General features: G+C 32.5%; 1 protein-coding gene and 1 long non-coding RNA gene across 2 annotated transcripts; both read left to right on the top strand.

The window, feature by feature from the left end:
- Positions 1-437: 437 nt before the first annotated feature.
- On the top strand, positions 438-11,139 carry LOC134252331 (neurotrypsin-like). Its single transcript, XM_062734771.1, has 8 exons — positions 438-594; positions 769-979; positions 1,587-1,756; positions 5,103-5,274; positions 9,728-9,885; positions 10,135-10,282; positions 10,620-10,786; positions 10,988-11,139. Exons 1-8 carry the CDS (start codon positions 438-440, stop codon positions 11,137-11,139), a joined length of 1,335 nt encoding a protein of 444 aa, XP_062590755.1.
- Positions 11,140-11,487: 348 nt separating this feature from the next.
- On the top strand, positions 11,488-15,754 carry LOC134252328 (uncharacterized). The gene is made up of 3 exons (XR_009988953.1): positions 11,488-11,507; positions 11,818-11,968; positions 15,629-15,754. It is a non-coding gene; the product is annotated as an uncharacterized LOC134252328 (long non-coding RNA).
- Positions 15,755-17,185: the final 1,431 nt, after the last annotated feature.

Genomic DNA, 17,185 nt, shown 5'->3' with positions numbered 1-17,185 from the left:
TGACTTATTGGTCAGACGTGTACAGATGTCAATGAAATTGTTTTTATACCCCTGTAGTCGACAATTTTCTGCTTTTAATCCAGTCTGTCCGCCTGTCTATCCAGCTGCCTGTCTGTCTGTTTGTCCGCAAAACCTTTAACCTTTTGATTGAATTTATTGTTTATTGTGTTTGAAAAACACATCCTTTTTCTTTCAAATTTTAAATTATAAAGTGGAGATGACGGTCAGTATAAAGTCAGCGAATTTGTTTTATTATTTAAAAACGATAAGCAACATTTGCCCTACAAATCAGCTTATTAGCTAATAGGCGTTCTCTCTATATTTGATTTGTTATAATATTGGCTCCTCATCTATAATTTCGTAAATGAAAACAGTGATACATAGATTTACCTCTCTAGACAATACATTAAAACTACAAATTCCATAGGAGAGCAGCCATGATCGTGAAAAATGGACTTTACGGACGAACTTTGGGGAAGTCTTGGATGACCGACACGGAGTGTACTGGTTCTGAAAATAATCTTTTTCAATGTTGGTTCAATCTGCAAGGAGAAAAACAAACTTTCTCAAACAATGCTGGAGTTATTTGTGCAGGTAATTTTACTTTTCAATTGACCAAAAAAAAATCATCATTTCAAAACTGTCAGTTTTCTGAACAAAATATTAACATCAAGATTATATTTGACGGTGTTATTTTGTTGAGCACTTGATTATCAACAAATTTATTTTGAAGTAATGTGTGAGCATTCTGATATTTTTCAATTGCAGTGCAATATTTGTTGAATAAAAGAGAGTTGTCAGCCAAAATAATTAAATTTCTTTTCTCAGACTCGATTCCGGTCAGACTCGTTGATGGCGATACGCCAACTTCCGGAAGAGTGGAGGTATACATTGATGGGAAGTGGGGATCTGTACTTTCGTACATTATCGAAAAAGACATGACAGCTAAGGCCATTTGTAATATTCTGGGAACTCCGAGGTTTGTTTACTTATTGTGTATAAACTGATAAATCAAAGCTTAAGTGACAATGCCTTATCCCGAAATAATTGATTAATTCCCAAACGATATTCAGTTTCCTTTACTTCTATCATGATATCAGGTTTTTAATGGTTTCAGTATATTTCTGTCCAGTGCATTTGTCATGGCATTTCTCAGAAATGAGATCTAAATTAAGGACCCTCTCTACACAAGTGCAGATTTTTTTGGACATTGGGAAAAATATATTGTATAAAAGGATTAATGTTGTCAGAGCATATTTGTTTAATTTTCAATGTATGGTGCGTGGCATTTACTCCCGGGAAAAATGATAAAAGACAACACTGTATCAGTAAATAGAAATCACTGTTAATGACTTCAATAGAGAAAATACATGTAAATAACACATTCAGTTAATTTATCTTAGCCTTTTAAAATGTTAAGAATACTTGAATTGATTACATATTGAGTAATATATTGAGAATTTCTATTTTTTAGAATTTATATTTAAGGGCAGATCACTCTAACCGCAGAAAAATATCTTAGAATCAGAACTCTTTGGTGTGCAGAGTAGAGAGGGTTCTTAATGACGGCCAATTTCTTGTTTCAGTTCATCTACCAAGGCTTTTTACGTGGAATCGGGATTTTATCGAAAATCATCAAGCATAACCTGGCTAGTGAAGCTGTACTGCTCTAGTGATGCTTCCAGTTTATATCAGTGTTCCTGGGAAATAAGTGGCTATTTCTCAAAGTCAAATAACTTTGGGGTCGTTTGTCAAGGTAATATTATTTTTAAAGTACCATATCATGAACACGGTGTTTAATAGTCCTTATTTTTTTTTGGCTCATAATAGTGATATTATGTAGTATGTGTATAGACAATTTACAAGGAAAGAAAATTAAAAAAATGTTGAAAATTTCAGCGCGATAGGTTGATAATTAGCCAAATTCTTTTATAATAAAATTTATTATATGATTGAATAATTTCCATCTCCCTGATTGGCTGAGATTCATCTATGTTAGAAAAATCTACGTTGTATTGACCTGCACGTGACGTTCCAGGTCAGTACAAGGATTTATTTCCTCAACATTGATCTAAAAATAGATCGGGAAATTCCAAATTGATACAGATTGTTCAGTTTGGAAAGCTATTTAAACGACTATTACTTTTTTTCATGTGAATAAAACATAAGCGAATATATATATTTTCGGGTGAGGGTGGTAAGAGGGGATCCAGGGACCTCCCTCCAACACTTTTACTGAACAATAATTTCTACTTTTTGGCAGTCAGTTTTCCTGATAATACTCCTTTCTTTCAAAATCTATCCTATAAAAAAGACTGACATTTTATTTTTTTTCACGGCAACTAAAATTAATAAAAAAAAATCATTTCAAAATCTTGCAGTTATATATAATGATGAGTCTTGTTTTTTCCGGTCTTATGTCGATACTGTATATCCCAGCGAACTTAAAATAAAAGATACCACAGAATCTGATACATCTTTTCATATTTCGGTGATGTTTAACTTAACCAAGGCTTATGATAAACGAAATGACTTTAACTTTTCAATTATCAACTTCCCTTACTTACGCAGCAATATACCCTTATCACCTGCATACGGGGGTTACATCTCTCAGTTGATTTGATACGCAAGATCATGCTCTACGTATGAACAATTTCTAAAACGAAGTAATCTATAGGTTAACAAGTTAGTGAGACAAGAATATCAACAGTCTCGTTTATGGTAATCATTTAGTGAGTTATATAGTCGATACAATGACCTTATCAGCCAATACGAGTTTCATTGAGTCAAATGCTGACTAAGGGTTTTCATACTAATTGTAAGGCCATTTTTTACACACTAAATCGACGGATTTTTATTTCCCGATCATGGCAAGGAAAATTGTCCATTTTAAAATTTTCAATGAAACCGAGAAAAATTTTGTGCGAATGGGATGATGACCTTATTAGAACAATTGGATATTCAAGAAATAAATCAGTTCCACAGTAAATTAAAGAAGCATTCTTTCCCCCCTTTTTTTCTTTAGGATACAAGCTCGTCTGGAACATAAATTTAGTGCATCACGAACCCGATCGTAGTCCGAATTATAAAAAATAATTTAAAGATATGTATGCCGTATTAAACAGTATTTTTGCACAGCTGAAACCGAACAAAAATTTCTGGAGTATGATAAGCTACCAAAAGTGAAGCATTCTTGCAAATTCGACAAAATTTTATTTGGTATTAACAAAGTACTGGTCAGGAAAAGAGCATAATATTCTAATGCATATTTATAAAGGACTGACGTATTATTTATCCTGGATCTGCGCATGTGCGCGGGAAAATCATCGCAAGAATCATCAGGTCGAGGAAAATATTTTTGTGACGTCTGTTCAGTGAGGGACACAAATAGACCAATCAGCTCAATGAGTTGCATTTAATGCATTTATGGGTTACTACATAAAATACTACATGTGTTTTTCAAAAAGGTAGTTTTCTAAATCGCTCTCAGAAAGACATGATGCATTATGTACATTATTATCTACTAATTCCATGCTCATATTTGCATACAAATGATTAACAATGATGAAAATTAAAGTTTTCCCCACTCCATTGTACAGGTCCGTTTGTTTAGAGTTTCCCCGTGCTGTACTGCTAGTGGACATTTTCGGTTGGGTGAACATTTACGGATCTTCAGTATGGAGCGCATTATGCGCAATAGATATTTTATGTCAAATACAATGTATGGAAAGTAATTTAAACTGCTATGGTTACAACCTGAATGGGATATCGTCAATTATCCCTTTAGGTTTTTTAATATGAACTACATAACATATGTAGATGAAACTTACATTCCATACATCTTGCCTTCTTAGAAATATAGTTGGGCTAATAAAATAAAATTGGTCAAGGAATTCCAGGCCTCTAAAAACTATTCCAGTATGAGGGCACAACCAAGCATTTCGATGAACACCATTAAGAAAAATTAATTCAGGTAGGTAGCATCGTTTTTTGTTTTAAGTGGGTGGGGGATAGAACAATTAGAATAAAAATTAACTAGCTCGAAGAAATCTGACAAGTAAAATAGGTTCCAATATCTTTCACTACTAAATTTTATTCATTCACTACAATTTACCGCCAAACTCCAAATTTCACTTTCGAATTAGCCCGAGCCAATGCTGATAACCTACTTGCAAGATTTTTTATATTATTTTCAAGGGGTCAGAAATATTGTGATTCATATGTAAAGAATATAATTATATTATTTAGTAGTATTCTGGTTTTGGCATTCGTATATTGTGCAGATTTATACATGCTATTCTGTGGAATACTTTTGTTGTTTTGAACCATTAAGAAATGCAGAATCGAATGTATCTAATAACCATTTTGATTGATCAAATTATATCATTTGTTTGTATTGGTTATTTCATTTTGGCACAACATGGTTTCCACACTTCTTTATCCATAGTCGCTGACAGCTGTAGAAGTTCATCCGATCGAAAATGTCCATTGAAAAGACAATTGCACGTGATTATTCGTCGGTACGAAAAGCAACCAACTCTGAGGTGCTCTCAATATTGACAATCCCTAACTCACGTGTTTGTAGTAAAAACGTAGTAGACCATCATGCTTTTCGGTTCATTCACGAGATTGGACCATTGTTTGCTGTAAACATGCGCGACAACGTGATCATGAATATTTCAATAAGAGGCGGTTTTTTATCCGACACGGAGAGAAAATAACTTTTACCAAATAATATTTCATAACTTTTAAAAGTGATGGAGTGGAATTGTCTTATTTGCAGAAAGTATATAACTTATATAACTTGATGAGACACCACATATATTTATTACTTTTAAAATAAAACACTAATACGGCATATATAGCTTTAACATGCCATAATTCCGTCAAAAATCAATGAAGCGGATAGAAATTCGAACATTAACTTATATACAAATAAGTTGTGAACAGGGCATTACATGACAAAAATCCGCTCAATAGCTGCAAGAATTTGAAAAAAAAGTGCTGAAAACCAAGTGGGACAGACTGACAGACGGACGGACGGACGGACGAAATTCGACAATATTCTTACATAGAAAATTATGTCTTGTTTTTGATTTCAGATATTAACGAGTTTTCGATAAGATTGGTGAATAATCAGACAGCCAACAGGGGCTATGTTGAGGTGTTCCTTGGTGGATTGTGGGGCACTATCACACACACTCGGCCCTACAGACACTACACCTGGGGTAAAGGAGCTGCGACCGTGGCCTGTAGGCAACTTGGTCTTCCACAGTAAGTAGAAGCGACGAAATTGTGACGAAAAGTGACCATTTTTAAAAAGTCAAATAAAAAATACAGATTAAGAGAAAGGGCAAAACCCAGACCTCTGAGAACATGGGTGGAATCAGATGCCACGGAAGAGAAATGGAAATAGAAAATTATCACGAACATTATTACTTGCAGAAAAATTGCGTTTTCAATTGCATAACGGGAGTTGTAATTCTCCTTGTAACAGGTCGGAGAGAATACTCGAAATCGGGTATTATCCGTGAAATCGCGTATAATACTCGATAGTAGGGTATCGTTGAATCCGCGAAATCGGGTATAGGAGGTGTAATCACCTAATAAAACTTAAACAATGGGATGGCGCATGTTGCCGAGTTAACTTTCATCTAGATAAACATGTTTTCTAAAGGTATCACTAGCCAAGTAAGAATTTGGGCTTCAAGATTAATGCACTCGGGACAACAAATACCCGTGGAGCTCAGTACATTTCATGATCTGCACACAAAAAAGGCGTTCGATTTGCTTTATATTTTACCTTATGTTGAAAGTATATACATTTTCCTAATGTTAATTCCCAACACAACAGAATTGTAAAGTATCAGAATTCGGGAATTTATAATGATTCCACATCAACACGACAAACATGAACAATTTGTAAATAAATCAAATAATACGGAAACACATTTCACACACCAGATATGATGCCATGTACATACAAGGGGTTGTCTATCGTATCTAATTATGTGTCATTGATTACTTTCACATTCATCTTGTGCATAAAATCAAATTTATGTATGAATGTATAAATAATGCAATGATAAAAATGTCTAAAATTTCGGCTAAAAGAACCCTCTTTCTCTCTTTTTTTTTGAAAATCTTTTCTTTTTTATTTATCATTCAAACATATTTGCAGAATATGTCTTCAACATTTTAGCAGAGACAGTGATAGTTTCAGGAATACAGCTTGTGAGAGAAGATAACTGTTGATCGTTTAATTTCGCTAAGTTATCAATATTTTCTCATTTCTTGGCGACTTCAAAAGGGGGGGGGGGGGGGCTAAAGGCTTCTTAACCACCTATGACAAAACAACCTCGACTGTGTTCTACATGGGTCCAAGAGACCTCTCTTTGAATGTCACGGTCGGTTAAACTCGGTCATATATTTTTGATCGTAGGGAAGATTTATTCATCAAATAAAAATCATATACATTGTAGGTAAACAAAAAGCAACCTGTTATTTTCTAACACAATATGAGACTATAAACAACTAGAATTTTATTTTTTAAACAATTTTTTTCATTATAGATGAGTATTAGGAAAAGTTATTGCCATGAGTAATACATATCATAGATAAAATAACTAAAAGAAAACTGTGACATATTGTCTACAACCAATCAGATAGTGCGTTGTATTAGCATATTATAATGAGGTATAAGATAGCGATATAAAAAAAATATAGAAGGTAAAGAGGTACAATTTACCCTGTCTATCAAATAGTATAATAAAGAAAGGAAGTAGCTACGATTTTTTATGAAATTTTAATGTCCGATGAGGAATTATATTCCCAAAAAGTAAGACAAGAGTTCCTAAGGCAATTGAACACTCCATTATTTCATTTTGTTCATTAACATGTTCATAAACGTAAAAACTATAAGAAATGTGCAAACTTGACTATGTAATTCATGTTTCAATATGACTGTACCTCAATCTATATTGAGAAATTCAATGTATTATAAGCTCATGAAAAGATGTACACATTTGTCTTTTATTTATACCCCCCCCCCCCAAAAAAAAACAAGAAAATCCTGTTCATATGACTTCTTGCTCTCAATTTTCACACAAATGCATAAAATAAAGGTAAAATAGCATATCTTGTATCGATTAAAATGCAACCAAAAAATTTACGGTGTCTCTGAATAAAAATTTCATGCTAAATTGACATAATAAACTCACCTTCAATTAGCTATTTTCAAACTGTTTTCCCGTGGGTATCTATTTAATCTTATTTTATTTTCTTCTTTATAATAACGTTGGTATTCTATTATGGCAGAGATATACAATTATGACTCTCTTATACTGTACTCTCTAACTTTAAGGAATAATTTATATTTCACGTGAAAGGGACGCCATACATTTTTCAGTAAAAATACATAACACGGCGTTAGTCGTTTAATTTCTTTAAAATTTCATGTTTTGTGAATGGTGCACATATTAGAAAATTAAGTGTATGGAATACTTTAATGGGAAATAAAGACAAACGAAGTGTAGTTATTTGTTTTTAGAAATTTTATTGAAAAATTATAACGCCATTGTGTCCTCTTTGTTACCCCAGCAGTGTTTGTCGTGTGATTTTAAAATTATTTGACAACCGTATGAATTAGGTTTAATAAAAATAAATCCACAAGATACTGATGTACAAGTAACAGTTACTGGCATAATGCGCCGTTGCTTTATTCTTTAGTTTTTATAGAAAGTTGCACGGAATACCCGATTTCGCGGATTCAACGATACCCTAATGTCGAGTATTATACGCGATTTCACGGATAATACCCGATTTCGAGTATTCTCTCCGACCTGTGTAAAGCAATGAATAATATATATAATGTCCCCCCTTCGATCAGATGGCTAAATGTACTTGGTTTGATAAAGGTTGAATTAATGAAAGAATTCATTTCTGTTTTCCTGTAGCTACTATTTTGGCAACCGCCGATTTCTTATGATAATCGCCGTAATGACTATAAGCTTTTAAAGCTATCAAAGTTTGATAAGATAGAGAAGTTATAGGTATCCTTTATGATTTTTAAAAAGATCAGTGGTATAGTTCTTGCAGTCACAAAACCATTCATAAGACCAAAACTATCAAAGTTCAGACTAACCCGGTACAAGAACCATCCACTGAGAAATAGAAGAAAAAGAGGGGGAAGCATAATTGATTAGAACCTTGTATAATTGCTTACCAAAGTCTTTGAGCTCTTTACCTCACATAAGCTCTGCTTTTCAGACAATTGTATAAGATCTTTTGAAACTCTTTAAAATCCTCTCCACTGGTATAATGAAAGAGTTCGAGCTTGAAAGTTTTTATTGTCATTTCAGTTCCGTATCACTTCCTGTTAGGAGTAGCATGTTTGGTTCCATATATTCTTTGAATTGGATAGAGAGCACCTACTGTTTAGGTAGTGAACAATCACTACTGGACTGTATCAAAATGGGAAGCGTGTCTTACTACAGTTCTTATAAAGCTGGAGTAATTTGTACAGGTACTTTGCAATGTCGTTCAGTATACTAGAACTGAGAGGCTTTAGAAGACACTAAATTTTTGATAAAATTCGCTATAATTTTGTTTATTTTTAACAATATCACTTATCTGGCTTCATTCTGTAATGCTTTGATAAAGATAAAATTGATAAACTGGTACTCCACTAGATTTATTTAATTTATGTAATCATCAGTTGTGTGTTAAATTCAGTACTGTATTCGGTAAAATGAATTGAATAAAATAGTTTGGTTACATATATATAAATATAATTCATTTTTATCTTTTGTAATTTAGATACAGATAGTGTACACTATCGATTAGCGTCGAATACATCTGCAGGTAGGGTTGAAATTCAAATTGATGGAAAGTGGGGAGGAATCAACAAAAAAGCCTGGAATGAAAAATCAGCTTCATTGTTCTGTAAACATCTACAGAAACCCTTGTAAGAACCTCAAATAGTCTGCGATATATATTCTTATATATACCTTTATATTGTTCAGAGATGTGATATAAAACGCAATACAGTGAAACCTGTCTAATCCGACATGCACTGAGAGACAAATTTTGTGTCAGAATAGACAGGGTGTCGGATTGCACAGTGTTAAAAACAAAGAAAATACTAAAATGGGAAAGAAATTTAACGTCGGAATTTACAGTGTGTTGGATTATTCAGGTGTCGGATTTGACAGTTTTCACTGTATTAGAAAATTCGTTCAGAGATTTTTTTTTTGAAAAAATGGAGAAACAAAGCGTATCCATGTATTTCATGAATTTCTTTTGATTTGATTTGTAAAACTAATTGGGTACAAGTTTTATCCAATATGATGTTATCATTGAGAAGATGTAGAATATCTAATCTTACTTGAGATGGAGCAAATAAATTTTTATTTCATGCTTAATAAACATCGTCTTCGATGTTTTATGTAAACCTCATATTTTTTATCACATTTTTATGTACTTGTTTACACTTCCTATTTAATTGAAGTATAATCCACATATGAAATTGTGCTTTTTAAAACTGTCGTGGCTGGTTCATTTTGCGAGTAAACAAACTATCACGTATACCTTTCTTTAACATTCATTCTCATCTTCAAAATGTTTTTGCAAAGTGTGCATCACAGTTTTCAGTTCTTTTCGAAATCTGATAGACACACAGTCAAGCTTAAGAGAGCTCTTTAAACATCAGCTTTCTTTCAATGCTCAGCTCTAGAGCGTTACCAGTTGTAAATGACGTCTACGGATTCAGCCACTGGGAATGGTTGACTCAAGTTAGTTGCTACGGAACAGAAATCAATCTCATTGACTGTCCAAACGTAGTAACGGGGCAATACGGAACTGGATCTGCAGGTGTAGTCTGCACTGGTAAGCTTAAAGCTATAAAAAAATCACTAATTCAACATTTAAATTACAGTATACAGTAAAACGCTGTTTTAGCTAAGTCCTGTGGACCTGTGAATTTAACAAGTTATATCCATATAAAATCAAAATAAAGAATTTAGTTCGAACTTTTGACGCAGACATTTTTGCACAATTATAGGTATAACTGGACTTGACATGTTTTTGTCGATCCTTAATTAAGTTGACCCATGTTTGATATGCTTTTTTAAATAGATTATGCGGAATTTAGAGTTCGCCTTAACAATGGAAGCACCGCAGGAAGAGTGGAAGTCTATTTGGACGGTGAATGGGGAGGAATTGACGCAAGCACTTGGACGCATTCAACAGCGAATATTGTTTGCAATCAGATTGGATTAAAGGGGTAATGCAGAGAGACAGCATTAACATCTGTATTTCTTGATATTGTAATTTTGGAGCATTAAAAATTTGGGATACCTTTTTAAGATACAAGTCCTTCTTTTGTCCTTTTATAAAAAGCTAATGCTTATTATTTTTTGTAATTTACTTAATGTTAAAAAAGGTTAAGATCTATGCAGTAGGCATGGTGTTGACATCTAAAAGACATAATGTTCTTGTGTAAATTTTGTTAATATGAATGCGTTATAAAGCAGCCTCTGCTTGTTTATATGAATATTATGGTATACTAAAGCATTACATTTGTAGCAGTTATACAGAGGTATGCTTCGTTTTCTTTTCAGGAAAACTGGTCTAGCTGTAAATAACACCCTTTATGGTGTAACACCAACCTTAACTTGGATTAAAGTAAAGGATTCCTGTTCCTCAGATGCACAGATCTTAAGCTGTAATGTCGAAGTCTTGGGAAACAAATTTTTTCCAAGAATAGAAGCTGGTGTTATTTGTGCAGGTCTGCTCTCTCTCTCTCGTACAATTCTCTCTCTCTCTCTCTCTCTCTCTCTCTCTCTCTCTCTCTCTCTCTCTCGTACAATTCTCTCTCTCTCTCTCTCTCTGTCTCTCTCTCTCTCTCTCTCTCTCTCTCTCTCTCGTACAATTATAATGATCGGTGAAAACAGAACAGTTCGCTTTAAATGATCAATTGTTTATACAGATGTAGCTGAAAACGTATTAGAAATATATAATGGAAGTTGGTATGGAACTGTACGGTTTTTCCTGGAAAATGAATGGGGAACTTTAGATGCAGACGGTTGGGGACAAGAAGAGGCAACTGTTGCGTGTAAACAACTTGGATTTTCTTCGTAAGGGGATTTTTTTTAAATTTCAGCATTAAGTGATACCAAGATAATTATATTACTTAACATGAATAATAGGTTATACATTTTGAAGATTTTAGCAGAATAAATCCAAAGTATCCTAACATCTCAAATATTTAATAAAGAGGAAATTAAACAAGAAAACCTGTGAATTTTTCCAGTATTTCGTTGCATATTTAAAATTACGTAGGAGAAAGGCTTTGGCCGTACAGTCAGAGTTCTTTGGATACCTGGATTACAGAGTCTGGATCAAGGACTTTAAATGTACAGGGAACGAGCTAAATATTTTACAGTGTCCTTTGTCCATAAACGGGTTTTCCGATTACCGAATAAAATATGCAGGGCTCATTTGTCAAGGTAAACAGTGTGTTGTGTTCAGTGCGTTGTTTAAATACAAAGCAACTACGTTTTATGCATGTAGAACTCATGAGAGATTTACTGTAAGTAAAAATATGAAGGAATATACAATTGTATTCATTATATAAATTGATAATTTCAATGTGTTATAATTCTTAAAGATATAGATTGTACATTGTTTTGTTGAAAGATTCTTTTCCTATAAAGAAATGATGTTCTATACTGAATTCTAGCAATTAAGATCAAAGTAAAAAATTAAAACCCAAGTTGAATATTATGGACATTTCCTTACAAAAGTCTATAACTATAGACAGGGAGAGTTTTATGGTAAGACTGGTTGGGAATACTACTACTCAAGGTGTTGTGGAGGTCTTCTTGGCTGATAGATGGGGAACGATAGATCCAACCCACTGGAATAACAACGCAGCAAAGTCGGTGTGCAGACATTTACAAAAACCGAGGTAGTGGGACACAAGTTAGCTATTTTGTTTTCATTTTACATTTAGATTCTCACAGTAGGGTAAATTAAAAAAAGTAGTAGTCAAAAATCTAATACGCGTGGCTTTCAACACATTTAGATATATCGACAACGTACTGTCAACTAAGAATGGTTATTTCTATTTTAATGTCGATAAGATAATATCCAGGTCAGTTTGAGATAAAAGATACAAAAATCCGACAGATCTGTTTCATTTTTGGATATTTTCTTTGAAAAAGATGTTAATGGTATTCTAACAACCAAGCTTTATGATAAACGTGAGGACTTCAACTTTCCAATCGTCAACTTCCATTTTACATGCATTTTATTTATCACTTTTACATTTCATATGTACAATTTCTAAAACGAGGTGACTTATTGACATATGATGAAACAAGAATATCAGTGATGTTTTTTAAAAAAAGTTCTTTGGTCGATACAATGACCTTGTCAGCAAATACAACTTATCATCGGTCAAATGCTGACACGTTTTTCATAATTATTGTTAGGCTATTATTTACACACTGAATTGTCGACGGGTTTTTCGGTTATTTTTCGATCATGACAATGAGCACAGGGCGGGTTCGATGGCACCTGACCCAACCTCTGATATTATGGAGGTCTGTGTTTGCTATGCTCCTTCTACTGTTCGTTATCTTCATATACTTCAAAACTTTAGATAAAATAAAACATTTTAAACAGATATTTGACATTCACACGACTTTACAACAACCCCCTGTATGAGTGAAATTCTCGAATTGGGCATTAAGCTTCTATATAACATACGATGAATTTAGTTTTTAAATATATTATGTTTATAAAGCTATTTGTAAAGCATAATAATTCCACCAAATAGTTAATTTTGAAAGAAAAGTATTATAATATCGAGTTTTTTTTCATGGTATATATAATCAGTTTTGTTACTTCATATTTGAAAAGGTCGGATTTTCATCCATTCTCAATATAAGGGCACAAATGCCTCTTTGATTTTTTAAAAAATGAAGTTCACAATTTTTCTATCAATTACCTTTGAAAGAAAGTATCTGAAGATTTTGTTTCCAGATTTTTTTTATCAAATTATAATACATGGACTAATGACAAGACGATAAAGCAGAGGGTGATTTTATTCAGAAATATAGTTTGAAATGTATTACTCTTTCTTCAATGTCCAAAAAGACATGTAAAAAAAATGTAGTCATTAAAATCACAATTGGAATATTCTAAACACCAGCACATCCTACCAACTCTGTCTTATATAAAAACGTGCGTTTGATTTTTCCTTTCAAAAAACAATGGTTACTTTTTGATCCAGATGTACAAAAACATTTTTTAAATATATGCTTTAAAATTTTCTCTCTGTTTTGTTTAGAGCGATCAATTTGGAATCTTGTCATTTTCTATAGATACTGGAACCTAACATGTACATGTAGTAAAATTCTATTTTGAAGTTACTGTCTTTTTTAACATATATTCATATCGATTTAGAAAACTACGTAAATATAACGTACATTTCAAGATATATTTCTGTTTAATAAAAAGCTTAAAATTCATCTATCGTTTTGTTTCAGTTTATTAAAAAAGAGATTCTCTATGTAATCACATTGCGTTATATGTCGCAATCACCACTATAAAGACACGATTACCTCAGAATATGAGTAGGTAACGTACATTTCAAGTTTGTAATAATATGTAAATTAGTAATAAAAAATTTTGAAAAAAAAAGCAATTATTGACATAAAAATCATTTCAATGAAGCGTTTTAAGGCAGTAATATAAGAAATCATTATGTGAGGTTATTTGTCATCAACTACATGAATGTCACTACATGAATGTCACGTCACTTCGGTAACGTTCATTTCACATATTATTGGAGAGTCCCCTCCACCTCAGTTCATTACCATTCTTTTGTGCTGTTTCGCTGAAATTGACAACCCTAGTTACTTCTACCTGTGTGCAAGGGTACAGACAAAAAAATATGAGTCAGATGTATTTTGCTATGATCTAACAAATGCTCGTGTTTGGCCATTGAAACTTAACATAAATCTATTCCGAATATATCCATCGATAGTTTGTTAATAATTTCATTTAGTATGTTGGAACATCGTATACGTGCTTTTCAGCAGATCTGCAAATTTAACCCAAAATGCAATGATTCAAACAAAACTGAGTATTGTGTGCCTTTCAGTATTTGAAATGTACGTGACCGTCTTGTGTTATGGGTTTAGGCCTATTTGTTTCTTTTTTTTTTCTATTTTTTGTTTCTTTTTTTTTTTACCAATTATAAGCCTATGCAAAACCTTGTTTTAAATTATCAACAACAATTCAATTAAGATTGACGAAAAGTCGCATATTAAAAGTAAACAAACTGCAAAAAGGCTGCCAAAAATGAATTTAAGACACTTAGAAATAAATGTTCTAGCATGTGGTAACAGTCTTTTACGGATTGGGGGTGCATTTAGATGGATTTATGTGGTCAGTTGTCAAATGGATTGTAACGATAAGGTGTAAACGCAATTCATTGGTCAGTTGATGGCATACGTAACGTACATTTCAAACATAAAAATGCTAATTCTCTTCCACAAGCGTACGTTAGACACGCAATATACCTCTTGATACTATTTGAACTTGCATATCGTAAGAAATGCATCATACAGGTTTCGTATTCAGAAATATATACCAGGTATCAAAATTATATTACATATAATTGACCTTAATAAATATTTTTTCCTCAGCAGAAACGTTTCTTTTCATTAATTTTGGGATTTAGCCGACCTCCAACCTTTGAAACTTTCCTTTGTGTACACATTTGAGCGTATGAAAGTATGAAAATTCACTTAATTCGAATTTCATGGTAACGTACATTTCAGTCACGTACATTTCAAATGATCACTTTTCATGTAAAAAATAATTTTTAATTGTGTTAAGCAAAACGTCTTTGCCAGTTTACAGGATACAAGGGGTTGCTTATTCAGAGTCGTCTCATATTTTCTACTTAATATATATTCTTAATGGAATAAGGTAACGTACATTTCTTTCTTATCTCTACGATTGAAAATGTCTTTCATTCCGTAAACATATTGATAAAAGTTGCTCAAATTGTTCAATTTCATGTTACATTATCTAAGTAGGAGTAATTAATCTATTGAAATTTCAAATTTAGCCCATCAATAAATAAAGGAGAACAAAACTAAGGTGTATAGTCTTTGTGTTTGCTTGTAATGTTGTTGAAATAGAATTAAGCGACAGGGACCTTGCACAATAAAAATTATTTATTATCACCAAGAAAATGTATTTATTGTTATGAAAAGAAATAAATATGATACAAGGTTTAACTTATCAGAAAATTTTTATTTAAGAATCAAAACTATATATTACACAGAGGGGATTCAGAATAATATTTGCCTCGGCGAAAGATAGGCTACTATATTTGAATTTGGAACTTTAAATAACTTTTAAGATCGATAATTATATGATTTCTTATTCATTGTTATATGACTATTTATAATGTTGATTTAGAAATTACATCAGTGGTATTTCTTTTAAATGAAAATGAGGCGACATTATTTGAGCCCTTATATTGAGAATGGGTGTTTGCCAAACCTTTACTACAAGTACCTTATACTGTGTATCAATGTCTTTTCAGTCGCTTTGGATTTGCTGTTAAATCGAGTATATTTCACCAAGAAAATTCACACCAGTGGCTTTCTACGGCAAATTGTGATGGGAACGAACCCACTTTGTTTGACTGCAAACTGCTTGTATCTGGAATAATGGAAACTTCGCAAGCAGCTTCTGTTATTTGCTCTGGTATTTTCTTGCTTGGATCTTAAAGGCTTTTTAATGACAAGATTATATTACTGATATATATGTAGGTTCTAAAAAATCTAAATATTTGCTGATTATACTTTTTACTTTCATATATTATAAACAATGTTACCCCTTTCTAACCTTTGCTGTTCGGTTTGCCGTTCAAACGGCATGGAATCGTAAGGAGACTGCAGCGATTCAAAATGAGGTGTACATGGAGATAACGAACAGTATTCAATATCAAAGTTAATAAAACAATACAAAATGTACCCGCCCGTGTTTCATTGTCTATCATTGAATGTTTTGATTGTAACAGATAGAAATGACGTAAGCTGCATATTTTTAATCTTACCAGTTAATGCTCTGCAGTCTTGCATATTAAGAGCTTTTTATTGACCTATGATCAATCTTTGATAATTAAAAATCTATTATTGGTTAGAAATTTAATAAGACTGATTTATCAAAAATATCCTAATCAAAGTTAAATTAATGCTTTATAATAAGGTACAGTGTATTCAATAAAAAGTCAGAGTTAGAAAAAAAGATACATTTTAATAGATGTATTTTTTCTGTCCGGAAAAGCTGTAATGGTGGTCTCATTGTTTTAGTCCTAAATATTTTGTAAAATGTGCTTCCCATGTTGGTTACATGTACATGTATATATTTAAATCAATTTCATGATGAATCAACAACAAGTATTAAACTTTGCTCATTTCGAGCATATATATAAAAACAGAATCCTAGATATTTATATCCAAGAGTGCAATGCATTTATGGATAATTCGACAAAATGTTTTTTACATAAGCACATTGTCCAATCTGATTTCTGTAAATCCAGCAACCCTATTTAACAAGACCTTTTCAAATCAATTTACAAAAGCACATTTCCCGCATCAGACTTGAATTTCGTCGTATTATCTTAACATAGAATGCGGAAGGTACCAGGCAAGAGCAGAGATGATAGAATATACTGTGTTATTGATAGTCATTAAAGAGGCTGGGGGTGGCAGCCATTTTCAGACTATTTCAATCTCCTTTAAAAGAATAGCTCCATATAAAGATATACAAAAATGATCAAATTTTAAAACTAAAATGTAGGAATTTTTTCTTTGCCAACTTTGACAGCTTAAGATACCGTATCTAAAAAAATAAGTTAAATCTGGTGGTTAATTTTTTATTAATTTGTTGACCCCCCAGCCTCCTTAAATAGAAGATGAATTTCATTTCCTTCTCCAGTGTCCTAGATATCTAAATCTAAGAAAGAAATATATAAATAAATATTATTACAATGCGCCAGTGAGGAGAACACAAATGTAAGTTGACCGGCTCAAAAACTCAAACTGCGCAATTGGTTTCTTTCAGTTTTTGGGTGAATGTAATGATTATGATAGTC

The sequence above is a fragment of the Saccostrea cucullata genome, unplaced genomic scaffold (genome assembly GCF_032062105.1).
Source record: "Saccostrea cucullata isolate Sc308-1 unplaced genomic scaffold, CSIRO_AGI_Scuc_v1 ctg4214, whole genome shotgun sequence".
Lineage (NCBI taxonomy): Eukaryota > Metazoa > Mollusca > Bivalvia > Ostreida > Ostreidae > Saccostrea > Saccostrea cuccullata.
Note: the sequence above shows the minus strand (reverse complement) of the source record. Positions and strands in the feature narration are given on the sequence as shown.